Source organism: Pongo pygmaeus, chromosome 15 (assembly GCF_028885625.2).
Source record: "Pongo pygmaeus isolate AG05252 chromosome 15, NHGRI_mPonPyg2-v2.0_pri, whole genome shotgun sequence".
In the NCBI taxonomy this organism is placed as follows: Eukaryota; Metazoa; Chordata; class Mammalia; order Primates; family Hominidae; genus Pongo; species Pongo pygmaeus.
Genome location: NC_072388.2, coordinates 72,609,854 through 72,627,431, shown reverse-complemented (window position 1 = coordinate 72,627,431; position 17,578 = coordinate 72,609,854). Strand labels below are relative to the sequence as shown.

Genomic DNA, 17,578 nt, shown 5'->3' with positions numbered 1-17,578 from the left:
TTCCAGCACTCTGGGAGGCCAGATGAGAGAAGCGCTTAAGCCTAGGAGTTGGAGACCAGCCTGGGCAACATAGCGAGACCCCATCTCTACAAAAAATAAAAAAAATTAGCCAGGCATGGTGGTGTGAGCCTGTAGTCTTCAACTACTTTGGAGGCTGAGGTGGGAGGATCACTTGCGCCTGGGAGGTCCAGGTTGTGGTGAGCTGTAATTATGCCACTGCACTCCAGCCTGGGTGGCAGAGTAAGACCCTGTCTCAAAAAAAAAAAAAAAAAAAAAAGCCAAGAAGTACCAAGTAGAAAAATAAAGTAAGTTCTGTACACGTTAAAAGCTTTCTATGGGCCGGGTGCGGTGGCTCACACCTGTAATCCCACCACTTTGGGAGGCCGAGGCGGGTGGATCACTTGAAGTCAGGGGTTCAAGACCAGCCTGGCGAACATGGTGAAACCCTGTCTCTACTAAAAATACAAAATTGGCTGACCATTGTGGCGCATGCCTGTAATCCCATCTACTCAGAAGGCTGAGGCAGGAGAATCGCTTGAACCCGGGAGGTGGAGGTTGCAGTGAGCCAAGATTGTGCCATTGCACTCCAGCCTGGGTGACAGAGCAAGACTCCATCTCAAAAAAAAAGCTTTGTATGTTAAGCATAAAGAAATATTCCTCATTTCCCACAATGAAATGTGTAATCACAGTACTGCCAAAAATCTGAACTCCTCTAATTGTCGTTTTATATGACCTCCCCCAATTGCTGAACATTGGGGATACACTGAAAAAAAAAATCACTGTAGAGGAAACAAAGCACATCTCTGGCTCTCACTGGGCCAAGGGCTACCCAACTGAGCTTTAACATTTGAAGCCAGTCTGACCCCAGCTGAGTATTCAGTCTTAACTCTTCAGCCATTTACCCTGCACTCCAGCTAACCTGATCAGTCCATTGTCTCCCAAACTCATCTCGCACACTTTTACCTCTGGCCTACTGGTTAACAAAGTTCCTTCATTTTTCCTTCCCTTTTCTTTTCTCTCCCCTTCTCTGAAGACTTTCTTTCTTCTTCTTTTATTTATTTATTTATTTATTTTTAGACAGGGCTTGCTATGTTGCCCAGGCTGGACTTGAACTCCCGGGCTCAAAGGATCTTCATGCCTCAGCCTCCCAAGTAGCTGGATCTACAGGTGCATGCCACCGTGCCCTGCTTAAAGTTCCTTCATTTTGTAATGTCCTCCTCAACTCTCCTCCCATCTAAACCCTACCCTTTATGAAGAACAAACCCCAGTGCCTCTCTTCCTCAGTAATGCCTTCCAAGAGGGACATGTTCTTTATGGCAGTGAGCATAGTTTGACCTCTCTGTACACCCCCAAGCATTTGCTTGTGGGACAAGTGAACTTTTTGTTGACACGCAACATACAAAGTGTACAAATTATAATGTACAGATTGATAAATGTTTATAAAGTGAACATGAGCTAGTTACCAGCACCCCGATTTAAGAAAGAAAAGATTATCAGAACCCCCAAAACTGCCTCAGGCCCCCTGCCAGTCACTATACCCACAAAAGATATATTCTATCCTAATATCTAACACCATAGCTTATTTTCCTTGTTTTTTGTTTGTTTTTTTAAAGACAAGGTCTTGCTCTGTTACCCAGGCTGGAATGCAGTGGTGTGATCACAGCTCATTACAGCCTCAAACTCCCAGACTCAAGCAATCTTCCTGCCTCAGCCTCCCAAATAGGACCACAGGAATGATACAGTATGTTCCCTGTGTCTGGCTTCTTTTATTCAACATTATGTTTGTATGATTCATCCATGTTGTGTAAAATTGTAATTCATTCATTTTTACTGCTGTTTAATATTCCATTGTATGATTATGCCATATTTTATCTATCTATTCTATTGTTTGTGAACATTTAAGTGGTTTCTAATTTTTAGCTATTAATATACTGCTACTATGAACATCCTCATATGTGTCTTTTGGTAAACATTCATACCCTTTTCTTTGGGGTATGTAGTTAGGAGGGAAATTGCTGGGTCACAAGAAATGTACATGTAGAGCTTTTGTAGATGACGCCAATTTCCCAAAGTGGTTAATACCAAGTTACATTACCATCCTACAGGGTATAAGAGTTGCTTCACATCCTCACTAGCATTTGGTATTGTCCGTCTTTTTTATTTTAGATTTTTAACATCCCTCAGCTTTAGGCTGGGCGTGGTGGCTCACACCTGTAATTCCAGCACTTAGGGAGGCTGAGGTGGGTGGATCATGAGGTCAGGAGTTCAAGACCAGCCCGGTCAAGATGATGAGACCCCCGTCTCTACTAAAAATACAAAAATTAGCCGGGCGTGGTGGCGGGTGCCTGTAATCCCAGCTCCTCAGGAGGCTAAGGCAGAGAATTGCTTGAACCTGGGAGGTGGTGGCTGCAGTGAGCTGAGATCGCGCCACTGCACTCCAGCCTGGGTGACAGAGTGAGACTCCGTCTCAAAAAAAAAAAAAAAGATCCCTCAGTTTTGCTTATGAGCAACAGAAGAGAAACAAAAACGGGCAAGTTTGCAGCTGTGGCCATCTCTGTTCTGGTCTATCCCACTGGTTTAGAATAGACTAAGGTGTTCTTCTAGGGGCTGTTCAGATTGACATGAAGTCAATACATGGTCCAAAAGGCCATAATGTAGCTTTGTCTATTCAAGTTCTACATTGGTGGTTCTATTTTATTCTTTTTTTTTTTTTTTTTTTTGAGACAGAGTTTCACTCTTGTTACCCAGGCTGGAGTGCAATGTTGTGAGCTCGGCTCACTGCAACCTCCGCCTCCTGGGTTCAAGCGATTCTCCTGCTCTAGTCTCCCAAATAGCTGGGATTACAGGCATGTGCCACCATGCCTGGCTAATTTTATATTTTTAGTAGAGACGGGGTTTCTCCACGTTGGTCAGGCTGGTCTCGAACTGCTGACCTCAGGTGATCTGCCCGCCTCGGCCTCCCAAAGTGGTGGGATTATAGGTGTGAGCCACTGTGCCCGGCCTATTTTTTTTTCTTTCTTTCTTTTTTTTTTTTTTTTTTTTTTGAGCCAGTCTTGTTCTGTTGCCCAGGCTGGAGTGCAGTGGCACAATCTCAGCTCACTGCAACCTCCGCCTCCCGGGTTCAAGTGATTCTCCTGCCTCAGTCTCCCAAGTAGCTGGGATTATAGGCGCCTGCCACCACACCCAGCTAATTTTTGTGTTTTTAGTAGAGACGGGGTTTCACCAGGTGGGCCAGGCTGGTCTCAAACTCCTGACCTCAGGTGATCCACCCACCTCGGCCTCCCAAAGTGCTGGGATTACAGGCTTGAGCCACTACACCCGGCCTCTATTTTATTAAGGGAAGAGGTTCGCTTTCTACGTACAACCCTGAAGGAAGTAAAGACAAATGATTTGAAATCAGGAGGCTGAGGCAGGAGAATCACTTGAACTTGGGAGGCGGAGCTTGCAGTGAGTTGCGATGGCACCACTGCATTCTAGCCTGGGTGACAGAGCAAGGCTCTGTCTCAAAAAAAATAAAATAAAATAAAGGCTGGGCACAGTGGCTCACACCTATAATCCCAGCATTTTAGGAGGCCGAGGTGGGCGGATCACGAGGTCAAGAGATCAAAACCATCCTGGCCAACATGGTGAAACCCCATCTCTACTAAAAATACAAAAATTAGCTGGGGGTGGTGGCACGCGCCTGTAGTTCCAGCTACTCGGGTGGCTGAGGCAGGAGAATTGCTTGAACCTGGGAGGCGGAGGTTGCAGTGAGCCAAGATTGCACCACTGTACTCCAGCCTGGGCAACAGAGCCAGACTCTAAAAAAAAAGAATGACAGACTGAATTTCTTAACAGCCCAGCTGAATTGAATTGGGGAGGTAGTGTTCAAAGTCAAAATGAGGTCGATTTATACTGAAATATTTCTTATACACTTGCATTTTGGGATTGAGTTAAAATCTAAAATAATTATAACTCTTTATTTTGTTTCTGAGACAGAGTCTCGCTCTGTTGCCCAGGCTGGAGTGCAGTGGCATCATCTTGGCTCACTGCAACCACCGCCTCCCAGGTTCAAGCAATTCTCCTGCCTTAGCCTCCTGAATAACTGAGATTACAGGCGCCCACTACCAGGTCCAGCTAATTTTGTATTTTTAGTGGAGATGGGGTTTCACCATGTTGGCCAGGCTGGTCTGGAACTCCTGACCTCAAGTGATCCTCCCACTTCGGCCTCCCAAAGTGCTAGGATTACAGGTGTGAGCCACCACACCCAGCTAATAACATATATTTTGAATACTTACTTTATGTTAAGCACAACATTTAGCATAGATTATCTCCATGTGTTCAGTGTTTCACATAGATTATTTCAATTAATCCTCATAATAATACTCTGATATATGTTCTAAAATGATTACTAATGATACTATTATCATCTCCAGTTTTTAGATTACAAATGAACAAGGTTTGGTGAGATTAATTAATTAGCACAATTTCACAGACTATTAAGTGGAGGAGCTGGGACTTGATACAGTTAATCAGGGTTATCTACTGATGCTGACACTGATCTTAAGATATTGGGAAACTAAGACTGGGGATGAGGGGAGAGACAGAGAGAGAGAACACCACAATTTTGATCAAATTGTAAAAAAGCAACTGCTTACCATGTATTTCTGATTATTCTGCAGAATCAGAATTTTTGATTCTGATCAAAATTTGTGACCTTTGTGTCACCTTTCTGACTTGAGAATAAGCCTAACTTTTCTTTTTTTAACTTGCTTAAATGAGCCAGAAGTTTATTTTCCTTTTACATAAAAGTACAAGTAGATAGTAGATAGACATGGAACTTTATGTTGTCTGGAAGTGAAGATCCTTCTCTCTCTCTTTTTTTTTTTGAGATGGAGTTTCACTCTCGTTGCCCAGGCTGGAGTGTAGTGCCACAATCATGGCTCACCACAACCTCCGCCTCCCAGATTCAAGCGATTCTCCTGCCTCAGCCTCCCGAGTAGATGGGGTTACAGGCATGCACCACCACATCCGTTAATTTTGTATTTTTGGTAGAGATGGGGTTTCTCCATGTTGGTCAGGCTGGTCTCGAACTCCCAACCTCAGGTGATCTGCCCGCCTCGGCCTCCCAAAGTGCTAGGATTACAGGCGTGAGCCACTGCACCTGGCCAGGATCCTTCTCTCTTACTGCTTGCATGGGTGACCTCTTTGTGATACAGGGAAGAGTGAGAAAAGGAGGAGGCTCAGCACCAAACCCTGAATAATTCCAGCTTTAATCCAACATAACAGAAGGAAATTTATATTAGGAAAAAATAAATATACAATTTTAAAAAAATAAATACAGGGTTTTTCTCACTATATTGCGAAGGCTGGACTCAAACTCCTGACCTCAAGCAATTTTCCTGCCTCATTGAATAGCTTGGGACTACAGAAACGTGCCACTGTGACTGGCTCCACGTAGATTTATAAGGTCTAGCTTTCTTTCCTTTTTTTTTGAGATGGAATTTCACTCTTTTTTGCCCAGGCTGGAGTGCAATGGCACAATCTCAGCTCACTGCAACCTCCGCCCGCCGAGTTCAAGCGATTCTCCTGCCTCAGCCTCCCGAGTAGCTGGGATTACAGGTGCCCGCCACCACGCCTGGCTAATTTTTGTATTTTTAGTAGAGATGGGGTTTCACCATGTTGGCCAGGCTGGTCTCAGACTCCTGACTTTCGGTGATCCACCTGCCTCAGCCTCCCAAAGTGCTAGGATTACAGGCGTGAGCCACTGTGCCCGGCCAGGCCTAGCTTTCTTATAAGCTTTTGGTCTAGGGAGAATCTTGTACCGGTCTAAATATCCTAGCAGTTTTTCATCTCACCTTGGCTCAAACCTAGACCATTCAATTTTATATAGATAGAAATGACCTGGAAGATCAGAGGTATTTTTTCCTTAGTTTTTCTCCTCTTCATGATTCCATGCCACAAATTCCATTTTTATGCCTAGAAGACATGTCTAAGCCAGCTCAGAATCACTCACCATCCAGCTTTTTCAGTTTGGGCACTCTCTTGGTTGCTTCTTCAATCCAGTTATTCTCAGCAGAATGTTTCTCTTCCAAGGGATTGCCTACAAACACCAGGTCTTCCAGGCATGGCAGTTCTGCCAGCTTCACAAACTCAGCTACAAGTAAAAGAATATTTTCCATATTAAAACAGCAAGTTTTGGCCAGGTGTGGTGGCTCACGCCTGTAATCCCAGAATTTTGGGAGGACAAGGCGGGCGGATCACGAGGTCAGGAGATCGAGACCATCCTGGCTAACACAGTGAAACCCCATCTCTACTAAAAATACAAAAATAAGCCAGGCGTGGTGGCGGGCGCCTGTAGTCCCAGCTACTCAGGAGGCTGAGGCAGGAGAATTGCTTGAACCCGGGAGACAGAGGTTGCAGTGAGCCGAGATTGCACCAATGCACTCCAGACTGGGCAACAGAGCAAGACTCCGTCTCAAAAAAAAAAAAAAAAAAAACCAGCAAGTTTTACTGTTACAATTTTGGGGATTAAAATCCAATATCATTAACCCTCAGTTTGTGACTATTGATGACAATTAGTTGTTTAAGATTTTGAAGGAAGCTAGGAAAGTTATACCACATAAAGTCATTCTCAGAAGACATTACAGGATGGGAGGGTAAAAGAAGACATACCTCTCTACTTTAAATGCTAGCATAAGGATAAAGTAAGACGAGATGAGATTCAGTCAAAAAGAACAAATCACTCTCCAGTGACAGGTCTTCTTCATGCTGTGCTGCATCAGTGTAGGTTAAGCCAACCTGCCTTTGTCTGTACCCATTCCCTCATCTTTGAATTCTTAAAACAACTCATTCAAATCTCTATTGCAGAACTTATCACACAGTTTTGCTTTTTTTTGTTTTGAGAAAGAGTCTCCTTCTGTCACCCAGGCTGGAGTGCAACGGCATGATCTCCACTCACTGCAACCTCTGCCTCCCAGGTTAAAGCAACTCTCATGCCTCAGCCTCCCAAGTAGCTGGGACTACAGGCATGTACCACCACACCTGGCTATGTTTTTGTATTTTTGTATTTTTACAAAAAAAATTTTGGGTTTTGCTATGTTGGCCAGGCTAGTCTCAAACTCCTGACCTCAGGTGATCTGCCCACCTTGGCCTCCCTAATTGTTGGGATTACCAACAAGAGCCACTGCGCCTGGCCTCTTATCACACAGTTTTATAATTATCAGCTTACAAACTAATTTTCCCGACTAAGCTGTGAACTCCTTGAGGGCAGGGATAATGTCCTATTCAACTATGTATCCAAAGAGACTGGTATAGTTCATCGCATATAACTGAATGAATTATGTACAATAAAAAGCGAAGTAACATAGATATCAAATAAGTCTTCTACCTATGAAGTATTAAATTTAAACTGATTACTTCAGCCTTTGGATAATAGCTTAAATTTTTTTCATGACTAATAGGACGAGGACCTATCAGATTATATTCATCCTAATTTTTTTTTCAAGTTCTTTCACTTTTTTTATTTTTATTATACTTTAAGTTTTAGGGTACTTGTGCACAACGTGCAGGTTTGTTATATATGTATACATGTGCCATGTTGGTATGCTGTACCCATTAACTCGTCATTTAACGTTAGGTATTTGAGACGGAGTCTCGCTCTGTTGCCCAGGCTGGAGTGCAGCGGCGCGATCTCGGCTCACTGCAAGCTCCGATTCCCGGGTTCACGCCATTCTCCTGCCTCAGCCTCCCGAGTAGCTGGGACTCCCGAGTACGCCCGGCTAATTTTTTTGTATTTTTAGTAGAGACGGGGTTTCACTGTGTTAGCCAGGATGGTCTCGATCTCCTGACCTCGTGATCCACCCACCTCGGCCTCCCAAAGTTCTGGGATTACAGGTGTGAGCCACCGCGCCCGGCCCATCCTAAGTAAATATTTAAATATAAATGTTAACCATTTAAAATTTAGAAACTCCTATAGCTATTTCTCTCTGAGCTTAGACATAAATGTTCCCACTTTCTCTCTGTGCTTAGAAATAAACGTTCTCGTTTTGCATCTTTTCCCTCTCGGACTATTTTCTATAAACAGGCGGTAGAAGGTTAGCAAAGGGCCACTCTCAGCTTACCCCAGTCTTTTACCAGGTTATTAGACATGTAGAGAATCTTCAACTTCTTCATTACGTGGATTCCTTTCAACTTCTCAATAAAATTGTAGGAGATCCACAGTTCTTCTAACGTGTCCCCTACTGCCTCCTGAAAAAGAACAAAATTTGATTTATGTTTATGTTTAACCTTTTCTGTCTCCTTCTTTATAAAGATATACATAATGACTTTCAAAGTGAACTTAGACCCTGCCTGTCTACTTGTAGAAGAGCTAGTAGTTGTGTGGGAGTTTTTTTTTTCTCATTGAGGGAGCTAAGTAGAACATTCCATTCCCTTCTTCAAACCAATCTGAACTCTTCCTTCTCTGATTGCTCCACTAAAAAAAAAAAATAATAATAATACGTTACTAAGAATAGCTACTGAAATTACCAAGAGGGGAAATAATGGCACTATCTTATCACATTCATTAATGGTACGGTTTTCAAATTACATTCCTATAGAGTATATTACTTGGTCCTTACAACATCTGCTTTAAAGCAGATAAGGCAGGTTATTTGATTTCTATTATAGGGGGATTAAGGGCTTTTTCTAAGAACACACTGCTATTAAATAATAGAGCTAGGTCTAAAATTCAGGGTCTTCTCCAACATTTATTATGATAATTTTCAAACATAAAAAAGTTGTTTTTTGTTTTGTTTTGTTTGAGACAGGGTCTCGCTCTGTCACCCAGACTGGGGTGCAGTGGCACACTCACAGCTAACTGCAGCCTCAACCTCCCCTGGACTCAAGGAATCCTCTCACCTCAGCCTCCCTAGTAGCTGGGACGACAGGGGCACACTACCACATCTGGCTAATTTTTGTCTTTTTGGTAGAGATGGGTTTTGTAGAGATGTTGTCCAGGCTGGTCTTGAACTCCTGGACTCAAGGGATCTGCCCGCCTCGGCCTCCCAAAGTGCTGGGATTAAGGCATGAGCCATTGTGCCCAGCCAATAATACAATTTCCTGTAAGTATTTGTTAAGTAGATAATAAAGACAAGATTTTTGTGAAGCAGTCTAGTGAATATCAACGAGGAAAACCTGGCAAAGTTTGAGTGAATCAATTCAGTGAAATCTGTCATTAAATAAGCTGACTCTTTCGAGAATTGGATAATAACTGAACAGTCATTTAGCAAACTGGTCAGCTTCTGCATGTAAACAAGCCATTTCTCCCCTCAGTTTCTTACTCTGTAAAATGAGGAGATTGGAGCAATGAAATACCATCTGATACCCATTAGGATAGCTACTATCAAAATCACAGAAAATAGTAAGTATTAGTGAGGATGTGGAGAAATTGGAACCCTGTACACGGTTGGCAGGGAGGTAAAATGGTGCAGCTGCTATGGAAAACAATTTGGCAGTTCCTTAAAAAATTAAAACAATTATCATATGATAATTGATATCACTTAACAAGGGATCCAGCCATTCCACTTCTCGGCACGTATTCAGAAGAAATGAAAGTGGGATCTCGAGATATTGGTACACCCATGTTCACAGTAGCAAATTCACAATAGCCAAAAGATGGACGTGACCCAAGTGTCCACTGATAGACAAACGGAAAAACAAAATATGGTATATACATACCGTAATAGAATATCATTTAATATTAAGCAGGAACGGGCTGGGTGCAGTGGCTCACATCTGTAATCCCAACACTTTGGGAAGCCAAGGCGGGCGGCTCACCTGAGGTCAGGAGTTTGAGACCAGCCTGGCCAACATGGTAAAATCCCATCTCCACTAAAAATATTAAAAAATTAGCCGGGCATGGTGGCACATGCCTGTAGTCCCAGCTACTTTGGTGGCTGAGGCAGAAGAATCACTTGAACCTGGGAGGTGGAGGTTGGAATGAGCCGAAAATGCGCAACTGCACTCCAGCCTCAGCGATACAGCGAGACTCAGTCTCAAAAAAAAAAAAAAAACAAAAAAAAAAAAACTAAGCAGAAAGGAAATTCTGACACATGCTACAACATGGATGAAACTTGAGGATATTACACTAAGTTAAATAAGCCAGTCACAAAAAGATAAATGCTGTATGATACTACTTATATGAAATACCTAGAGTAGTTAAATTCGTAAAGACGGAAAGTGGAATGGTGGGTGCCAGGGATGGGGGAAGAGGCAGTAGGAAGCTATTGTATGCTTACAGAGATTCAGACACGCAAGATGAAGAGAGTTCTGGAGATGGATGGTGATGGTTGTGCAAGTCTACTTACTACCACTGAACTATACACTTAAAAATGCTTTAGATGGTAAACTTTATGTTATGTATATTTCACCACCATAAAAAACATTGGAAAAAATAAGGAAGTTGGACAAGTTCTTTAAGGTTCCTCTCAGCTATTAGAATTTGATTTTTTAAGGTCAACAAACCATTGTAAGTATTGAAAACAAAAAAGTAAATGTCTACTCTGTAAATAATATGTTGGAGGTTACAGAAGTGGGAGAGCTTTATGAAATGCCATAAAATCTCTCTATTTTTTAAATTTGTTTTTTAATTTAGAGACAGGGTCTCGATCTGTTACCCAGGCTGCAGTACAGGGCACAATCAGCTCACTGCAGCCTTGAACTCCTGGGCTCAAGTGATCCTCCTGCCTCAGCCCCCTGAGTAGTTAGAACAGGCACATGCCACCATGCTTGGCTAATTAAAAAAAAATTTTTTTTTTTGTAGAGACAAGGGTCTCACTATGTTGTCTAGGCTGGTCTCAAACTCCTGGCCTCAAGCAATCCTGCCTCGACCTCCCAAAGTGCTAGGACTATAGGCGTGAGCCACCATGCCCAGCTGACCTCTATTTTGGACTATATGTAATGATGAATGATGATGATGATTATTGCTCTGTATAAAGTAATGAATCCAGGTAACACAATGTTGCTTGAAAATTCTTGTGGGGATGTGATTTGTAAACAGTTAAGAATTGTTGGTAGGTAGTTGATTACATGTTAAGTATGCAAAAATAAATGGCTTTTATATTATTTAATATAAACAGGAAGGGTGTTAAAGAGAAATGCATCATAGCAACAAAAACTATAAATTACCCAGGAAATTAAAAATAGAACTACCATATGATTCAGCAATCTCACTACAGGGTATATAGCCAAAAGAAATGAAAATAGTATGTCAAAGAGATAGCTATCAGCACTCCCATGTTTACTGCAGCACTATTCACAATAGCCAAAATATGGAATCAACCTAAGTGTCCAATAATGAATGAATGGATAAGGAAAATATGGTATATCACACAATGGAATACTATTCAGCCATAAAAAAGCATGAAATCCTGTCATTTGCTACAATGTGAATGAACCTGGAGAACATTATGTTAAGTGACACATCAGACACAGAATGACACGGCATGATCTCACTCATATGTGGAATCTAAAAAAGTTGATCTCAGCCAGGTGCGGTAGCTCACGTCTGTAATCCCAGCACTTTGGGAGGCCGAGGTGGGTGGATCACTTGAGGTCAGCAATTTGAGACCAGCCTGACCAACATGGTGAAACCCCGTCTCTACTAAATATATAAAATTAGCCAGGCGTGGTGGTGGCCACCTGTAATCCCAGCTACCTGGGAGGAAGAGGCAAGAGAATCGCTTGAACCTGGAAGGTGGGGGTTGCAGTGAGCCAAGATCACACCATTGCACTCCAGCCTGGGTAACAAGGGTGAACTTGTTATTCTCAAAATAATAATAATAATAATAATAATAATAATAATAATAAAAAATAAAAAAAGTTGATCTCATGGAAGTAGAGAGCAAAACAGTAGTTACCAGAGACTGGAGAGGGGGGTGGTGGGCTGAGGGGAGGATGGGAATAAGTTGGTAAATGAGTACCAAGTTACAATTATATAGGAGAATAAGCTCTGGTGTTCTATTGCACAGCAGGTTAACTATAGTTAACAATAATGTATACGGTCATGCAATGTACAACATTTCAATCAATGATTGACTCTATACACAATGTGGTCCCATAAGATTATAATAGGGCTGAAAAATTCCTATTGCCTAGTGATATCACAGCAGTCATAATGTGGTAGCACAAGGCATTCATGTTTGTGGTGATACTAGTGTAAACAAACCTACTGAGCCACCAGCCATACACACACATAACACATACACTTATGTATAGTACATAATAATGATAGTAAATGACAATATTACTGGTTTATGTATTTACTATACTTTTTATAGTTATTTTAGATATACCCCTTCTACTTATTAAAAAAAGTTAACTGTAGGCTGGGCACGGTGGCTCACGCCTGCAATCCCAGCACTTTGGGAGGCCGAGGTGGGTGGATCACCTAAGGTAGGGAGTTCGAGACCAGCCTGACCAACATGGAGAAACCGTCTCTACTAAAAATACATTAGCTGGGCGTGGTGGCACACGCCTGTAATCCCAGCTACTCGGAAGGCTGAGGCAGAAGAATCGCTTGACCCTGGGAGGCGGAGGTTGCGGTGAGCCGAGATTGTGCTGTTGCACTCTGGCCTGGGCAACAAGAGCGAAACTCCGACTCAAAAAAAAAAAAAAAAAAAAACTAACTGTAAAACAGCCTCAGGCAGGTCCTTAAGGAGGTATTCTAGAAAGAAGGCACTGTTGTCGTAGGAAATGGTGGCTCCATGTGTGTTACTGCCCCTGAAGACTTTCCAGTGGGACAAGATGTGGAGGTGGAAGACAGTGATATTGACTCTGGGTAGGCCTAGGCTAATGTATGTGTTTGTGTCTTCATTTTTAACAAAAATGTGTAAAAAAGATTTAAAAATTTAAAGATAGGAAAAAGCTTATAGAAAGCTTATAGAATAATGAAATAAAGAAAATATTTTTGTACTGCTATACAATGTGTTTGTGTTTCCAGCTGTTATTACAAAAAAGTCAAAAATTTAAAAAAATATTGAAAAGTTTTTAAAATTAAAAAAGTTGGCCGGGCGCAGTGGCTCATGCCTGTAATCCCAGCACTTTGGGTGGCCGAGGCGGGCAGATCACTTGAGGCCAGGAGTTCGAGACTAGCCTAGCCAACACAGAGAAACCCTATCTGTACTAAAAAAAAAAAAAAAAAAAAAAAATTAGCCAGGCATGGTGGTGAGCACCTGTGATCCCAGCTACTCGGGAGGCTGAGGCAGGAGAATAGCTTGAACCTGGGAGGCAGAGATTGCAGTGAACTGAGATTGAGCCACTGCACTCTAGCCTGGGCAACAGAGCGAGACTCCATCTCAAAAAAAAAAAAAGTTACAGTAAGCTAAGGTTAATTTCTTATTGAAGAAATAAAAACATATTAATATTATTATTTTTGAGACAGAGTTTTGCTCTTGTTGCCGCTGAAGTACAAAGGTGGGATCTCGACTCACTGCAACCTCCACCTCCCAGGTTCAAGCGATTCTCCTGCCTCAGCCTTCCAAGTAACTGGAATTACAGGCATGCACCACCACGCCTCGCTAATTTTGTATTTTTAGTAGAGATGGGGTTTATCCATGCTGGTCAGGCTGGTCTCGAACTCCCAACCTGAGGTCATCCGCCTGCCTCAGTCTCCCAAAGTGCTGGGATTACACACATGAGCCACCACACCCGGCTAGACATATTATTTTTATTTATTTATTCATTTATTTAGAGGCAGGGTCTTGCTCTGTTGTCCAGGCTGGAGTGCAGTAGTGTGATCACAGCGCACTGCAAACTCTAACTCCTGGGCTCAAGCAATCCTCAGTTTCCTGATACCTAGGACTACAGTGTGCATCACCACACCCAACTAATATATATATATATATATATATATTTTTTTTTTTTTTTGTAGAGATGGGGTCTCGCTATGTTGTCCATGCTTGACTCCAACTACTGGCCTTAAGTGATCCCACCACCTCAGCCTCCTCAAGTGCTGGCATTACAGATGTGTGCCACTGTGCCCAGCTAAAACATTGTTTATAAATTAAGTGTAGCCTGTGTACAGTGTTTTATAAAATCTACAGTTGTGGACCGGGCGCGGTGGCTCATGCCTGTAATCCCAGCACTTTGGGAGGCCAAGGCGGGTAGATCACCTGAGGTCAGGAGTTCGAGACCAGCCTGGCCAACATGGTGAAACCCCACCTCTAGTAAAAAATATAAAAACTAGCCGGGCATGGTGGTGGGCTCCTGCAATCCCAGCTATTCAGGAGGCTAAGGCAGGAGAATTGCTTGAACCCAGGAGATGGAGGTTGCAGTGAGCCGACAGGGTGCCACTGCACTCCAGCCTCAGTGACAGAGTGAGACTCCGTCTCAAAAAACAACAACAACAACAACAAACCAACAACAACAAAAACCAACAACAAAAAAAATCTACAGTTGTGTACGGTAATGTCCTAGGCCTTCACATTCACTCATCACTCACTCCCTGACTCATCCAGAGAAACTTGCAGTCCTGCAAGCTCCATTTATGATAAATGCTCTATACACCTGTATCATTTCTCGTATTTTACACTGTATTTTTACTGTACTTTTTCTATGTTTAGATATACAAATACTTACCATTGTGTTCCAACTGCCTGCAGCACTCAGTACAGTGATATGCTGAGCAGGTTTGTGGCCTAGGAGCAATAGGCTAAACCATATAGCTTATGTATGTAGTAGGCTATACCATCTAGGTTTGTGTAAGCACACTCGGTGATGTTCACACAACAAGATTGCCTAATGTTGCATTTCTCAGAATATATCCCAGTCATTATGTGATGCATGACTGTATTTCAAAATAGCTAGAAGATTTTTAATGTTCTCACTACAAATAAATAATAAGTGTTTGAGTGATTGATATGCTAATCACCTTGGTTTGATCATTATACAACGTATATATACGTATCAAAACATTGCATTGTACCCCATGAATAAGTATAATTATAATGTGTCAATTTAAGAATTACTCAGAAATAAATCTTTGTATATGAAATATACAAGGTCTTATAGGAATTAAAACTATGGAATTCTACTGAAGGACATAAAAAATATGAATACATCTTTTCATAAGATTCATTATTATAAAGATATAACTTCTCTCCAAATCAACCCACAAATTTAATATTTAGGAGTTTTTTCATACATGGACAAAGATGGTAGAGCAACACAGCTTGTACAAAAGACTGCAACAACCTAAGTGTCTGTCAGCTGTGGACTAGCTAAATATATTAATACTATGCATTGAGGAAAACAACAAGGTGGAACTTACCTGTATGTGCTGAAATGGAATAATTTGCAAGATATATTAAGATAATTTGATAAAATGATTCTCAAGTTTCTCTGAAGAGTAAATGCCCATAAATATTTTGAAAAAGGAGAGAAGATTTTTCTTGATATCAAAATAAATTCTAAAGTTAAAGAAAATTAAAGCAGCATGATATTGAAGCTGAAATTTATAGAAAGAACAACAAACAGAAAGAAACTGACCATCCAGGAACCTACCCATGCATATCCAGGAGTTTAGCAGGTGGCATTTCCAAACAGTAGGAAAAAGAGACTTTTCAATAAATGGCTAACCAATTAAAGAAAGAAAAAAAAGAGACATGATACCTGCACCTCGTGATACATGTAAAAATAAACTCCAGATGAATTAAGAGTATAGACTTAAAATTTTTAATTAAAAAAGAGAAGATAAGACTATTTTTACAATCTAGTACCTAGGACCTTCTATGTAAAATACAAAACACTGAAATCATAAAGATTTGACTAACAAAAATTTTTAAATACCATTTGGCAACCACGAATAAGGTAAAAAGACAAGAAACAAACTAAGAGAAAATATATTAGTAGTTTTGAAAACTGCATTAAATTTCAATATGGAAACTAAGATCAGATTGCCAGGGTCTGACTAGCAATCTTCCTCTTCTCTGCCTCCCCTTTCCTTCTGCCCTTCTCCTCTCCTTCATTAGCTTCTTTTTTGTTTGTTTATCCAATTATCTCTCAGTGAACACTTAGGTTGCTTCCACCTTTTGGCTATTATAAATAATGCTGCTACAAACATGAGTGCATTTTTTTGTTTGTATTTTTTTAAGGAGAAGATAATCAGTATTTTAACAGAAAGAGTATTAATAATGTACACAAGATTTTAAAAAATCAACAAGTATAAAAAGAAAAGTCTTGGCCGGGCACGGTGGCTCACGCCTGTAATGCCAGCACTTTGGGAGGGCGAGGCAGGTGGATCACAAGGTCAGGAGTCCAGACCAGCACGGCCAATATGGTGAAACCCCATCTCTACTAAAAATAGAAAAATTAGCCGGGCGTGGTGGTGGGTGCCTGTAGTCCCAGCTTCTTGGGAGGCTGAGGCAGGAGAATCGCTTGAACCCAGGAGGCCGAGGTTGCAGTGAGCTGAGATCCAGCCACTGCGCTCCAGCCTGGGGGATGCAGCGAGACTCTGTCTCAAAAAAAATAAAATAAAATAAAAATAAAAAAGAAAAGTCTTTCTCACCCTATACCCCAGGTCCCTTGCCCAGAAGTAACAACTATCACCAGAAATACTCTATGCATATATGTACATATAAATATTCACTTTGCTTTTTCTATACTTAATATATCTTGCAAATTATTCCATATCAACACAGAGGGAAGTTCCACCTCATTGTTTTTCCTCAATGCATAGTATTTATTAATATATTTAGACGTCCGCTGCTGATAGACACTTAGATTGTTGCAGTCTTTTGTATAAGCTATGTTGCAGTGAAATACTTGCTCCACCATCTTTGTCCATGTATGAAAAACTCCTAAATATAGAATAGATGGGACAAAGAAATACACATTGAATATTGTGATAGCTATTGACAAACTGCCTGTCTCAGCAACAGTGTTTAAGAATGCCTGTTCACAATTGCTACTCCAGGAACACTGCCTATGGGGTAGCACTGCTCAAAAAAAAAAAAAGAATACCTGCTCACTATATTCGAAAACTTTACATAACTGAGCCTCAGTTTCTTTACCTTAAAATACAGATAATAACATTATCTACTTGTGAGCTGGAAATGAGATAATGCATGTAAAGAGCCTACTGTGTGGTTAATAAATGATAATTACAACAACAATATAATAACATTTTCAATAATCGATAATTATTAGGAATATTAAAGAGTACCTATAATTCAGTAAGAAAAAGATAAATCTAGTAGAAAAACGGGTTAAAAATGTGTTTGGTCAATTTCCAAAAGACGAAACCTAAATGACTAGTATATAAAAAGATGTTCAGCGGGGCCCAGTGGCTCATGCCTGTAGTCCTAAGCACTTTGGGAGGCTGACATGGGCAGATTGCTTGAGCTCAGGAGTTCAAGACCAGCCTGGGCAACATGGCGAAACCATGTCTCTACAAAAAATAAAAAATATTAGCCAGGTGTGGTGGTGCGTGCCTGTAGTCCTAGGTACTTGGAAGGCTGAGGTGGGAGGATCACTTAAGCCCAGGAGGTCGAGGTGGCAGTGAGTTGAGATTGTGTCACTGCACTCCAGCCTGGGTGACAAAGTCAGACCGCCATCTCAC

At 41.4% G+C, this 17,578-nt stretch overlaps 1 protein-coding gene across 2 annotated transcripts in view; it reads right to left on the bottom strand.

The window, feature by feature from the left end:
* The window catches only part of DNAL1 (dynein axonemal light chain 1), a 56,996-nt gene that overhangs the window by 6,644 nt on the left and 32,774 nt on the right, over positions 1-17,578 (bottom strand). For both annotated transcript variants that reach the window (XM_054447825.2, XM_063651822.1), the window contains 2 exons: positions 8,103-8,229; positions 5,996-6,136 (listed from right to left, as the gene is read on the bottom strand). In XM_054447825.2, the coding sequence (XP_054303800.1) occupies positions 5,996-6,136; positions 8,103-8,229 (268 nt within the window). The remainder of the gene's footprint in view (positions 1-5,995; positions 6,137-8,102; positions 8,230-17,578) is intronic.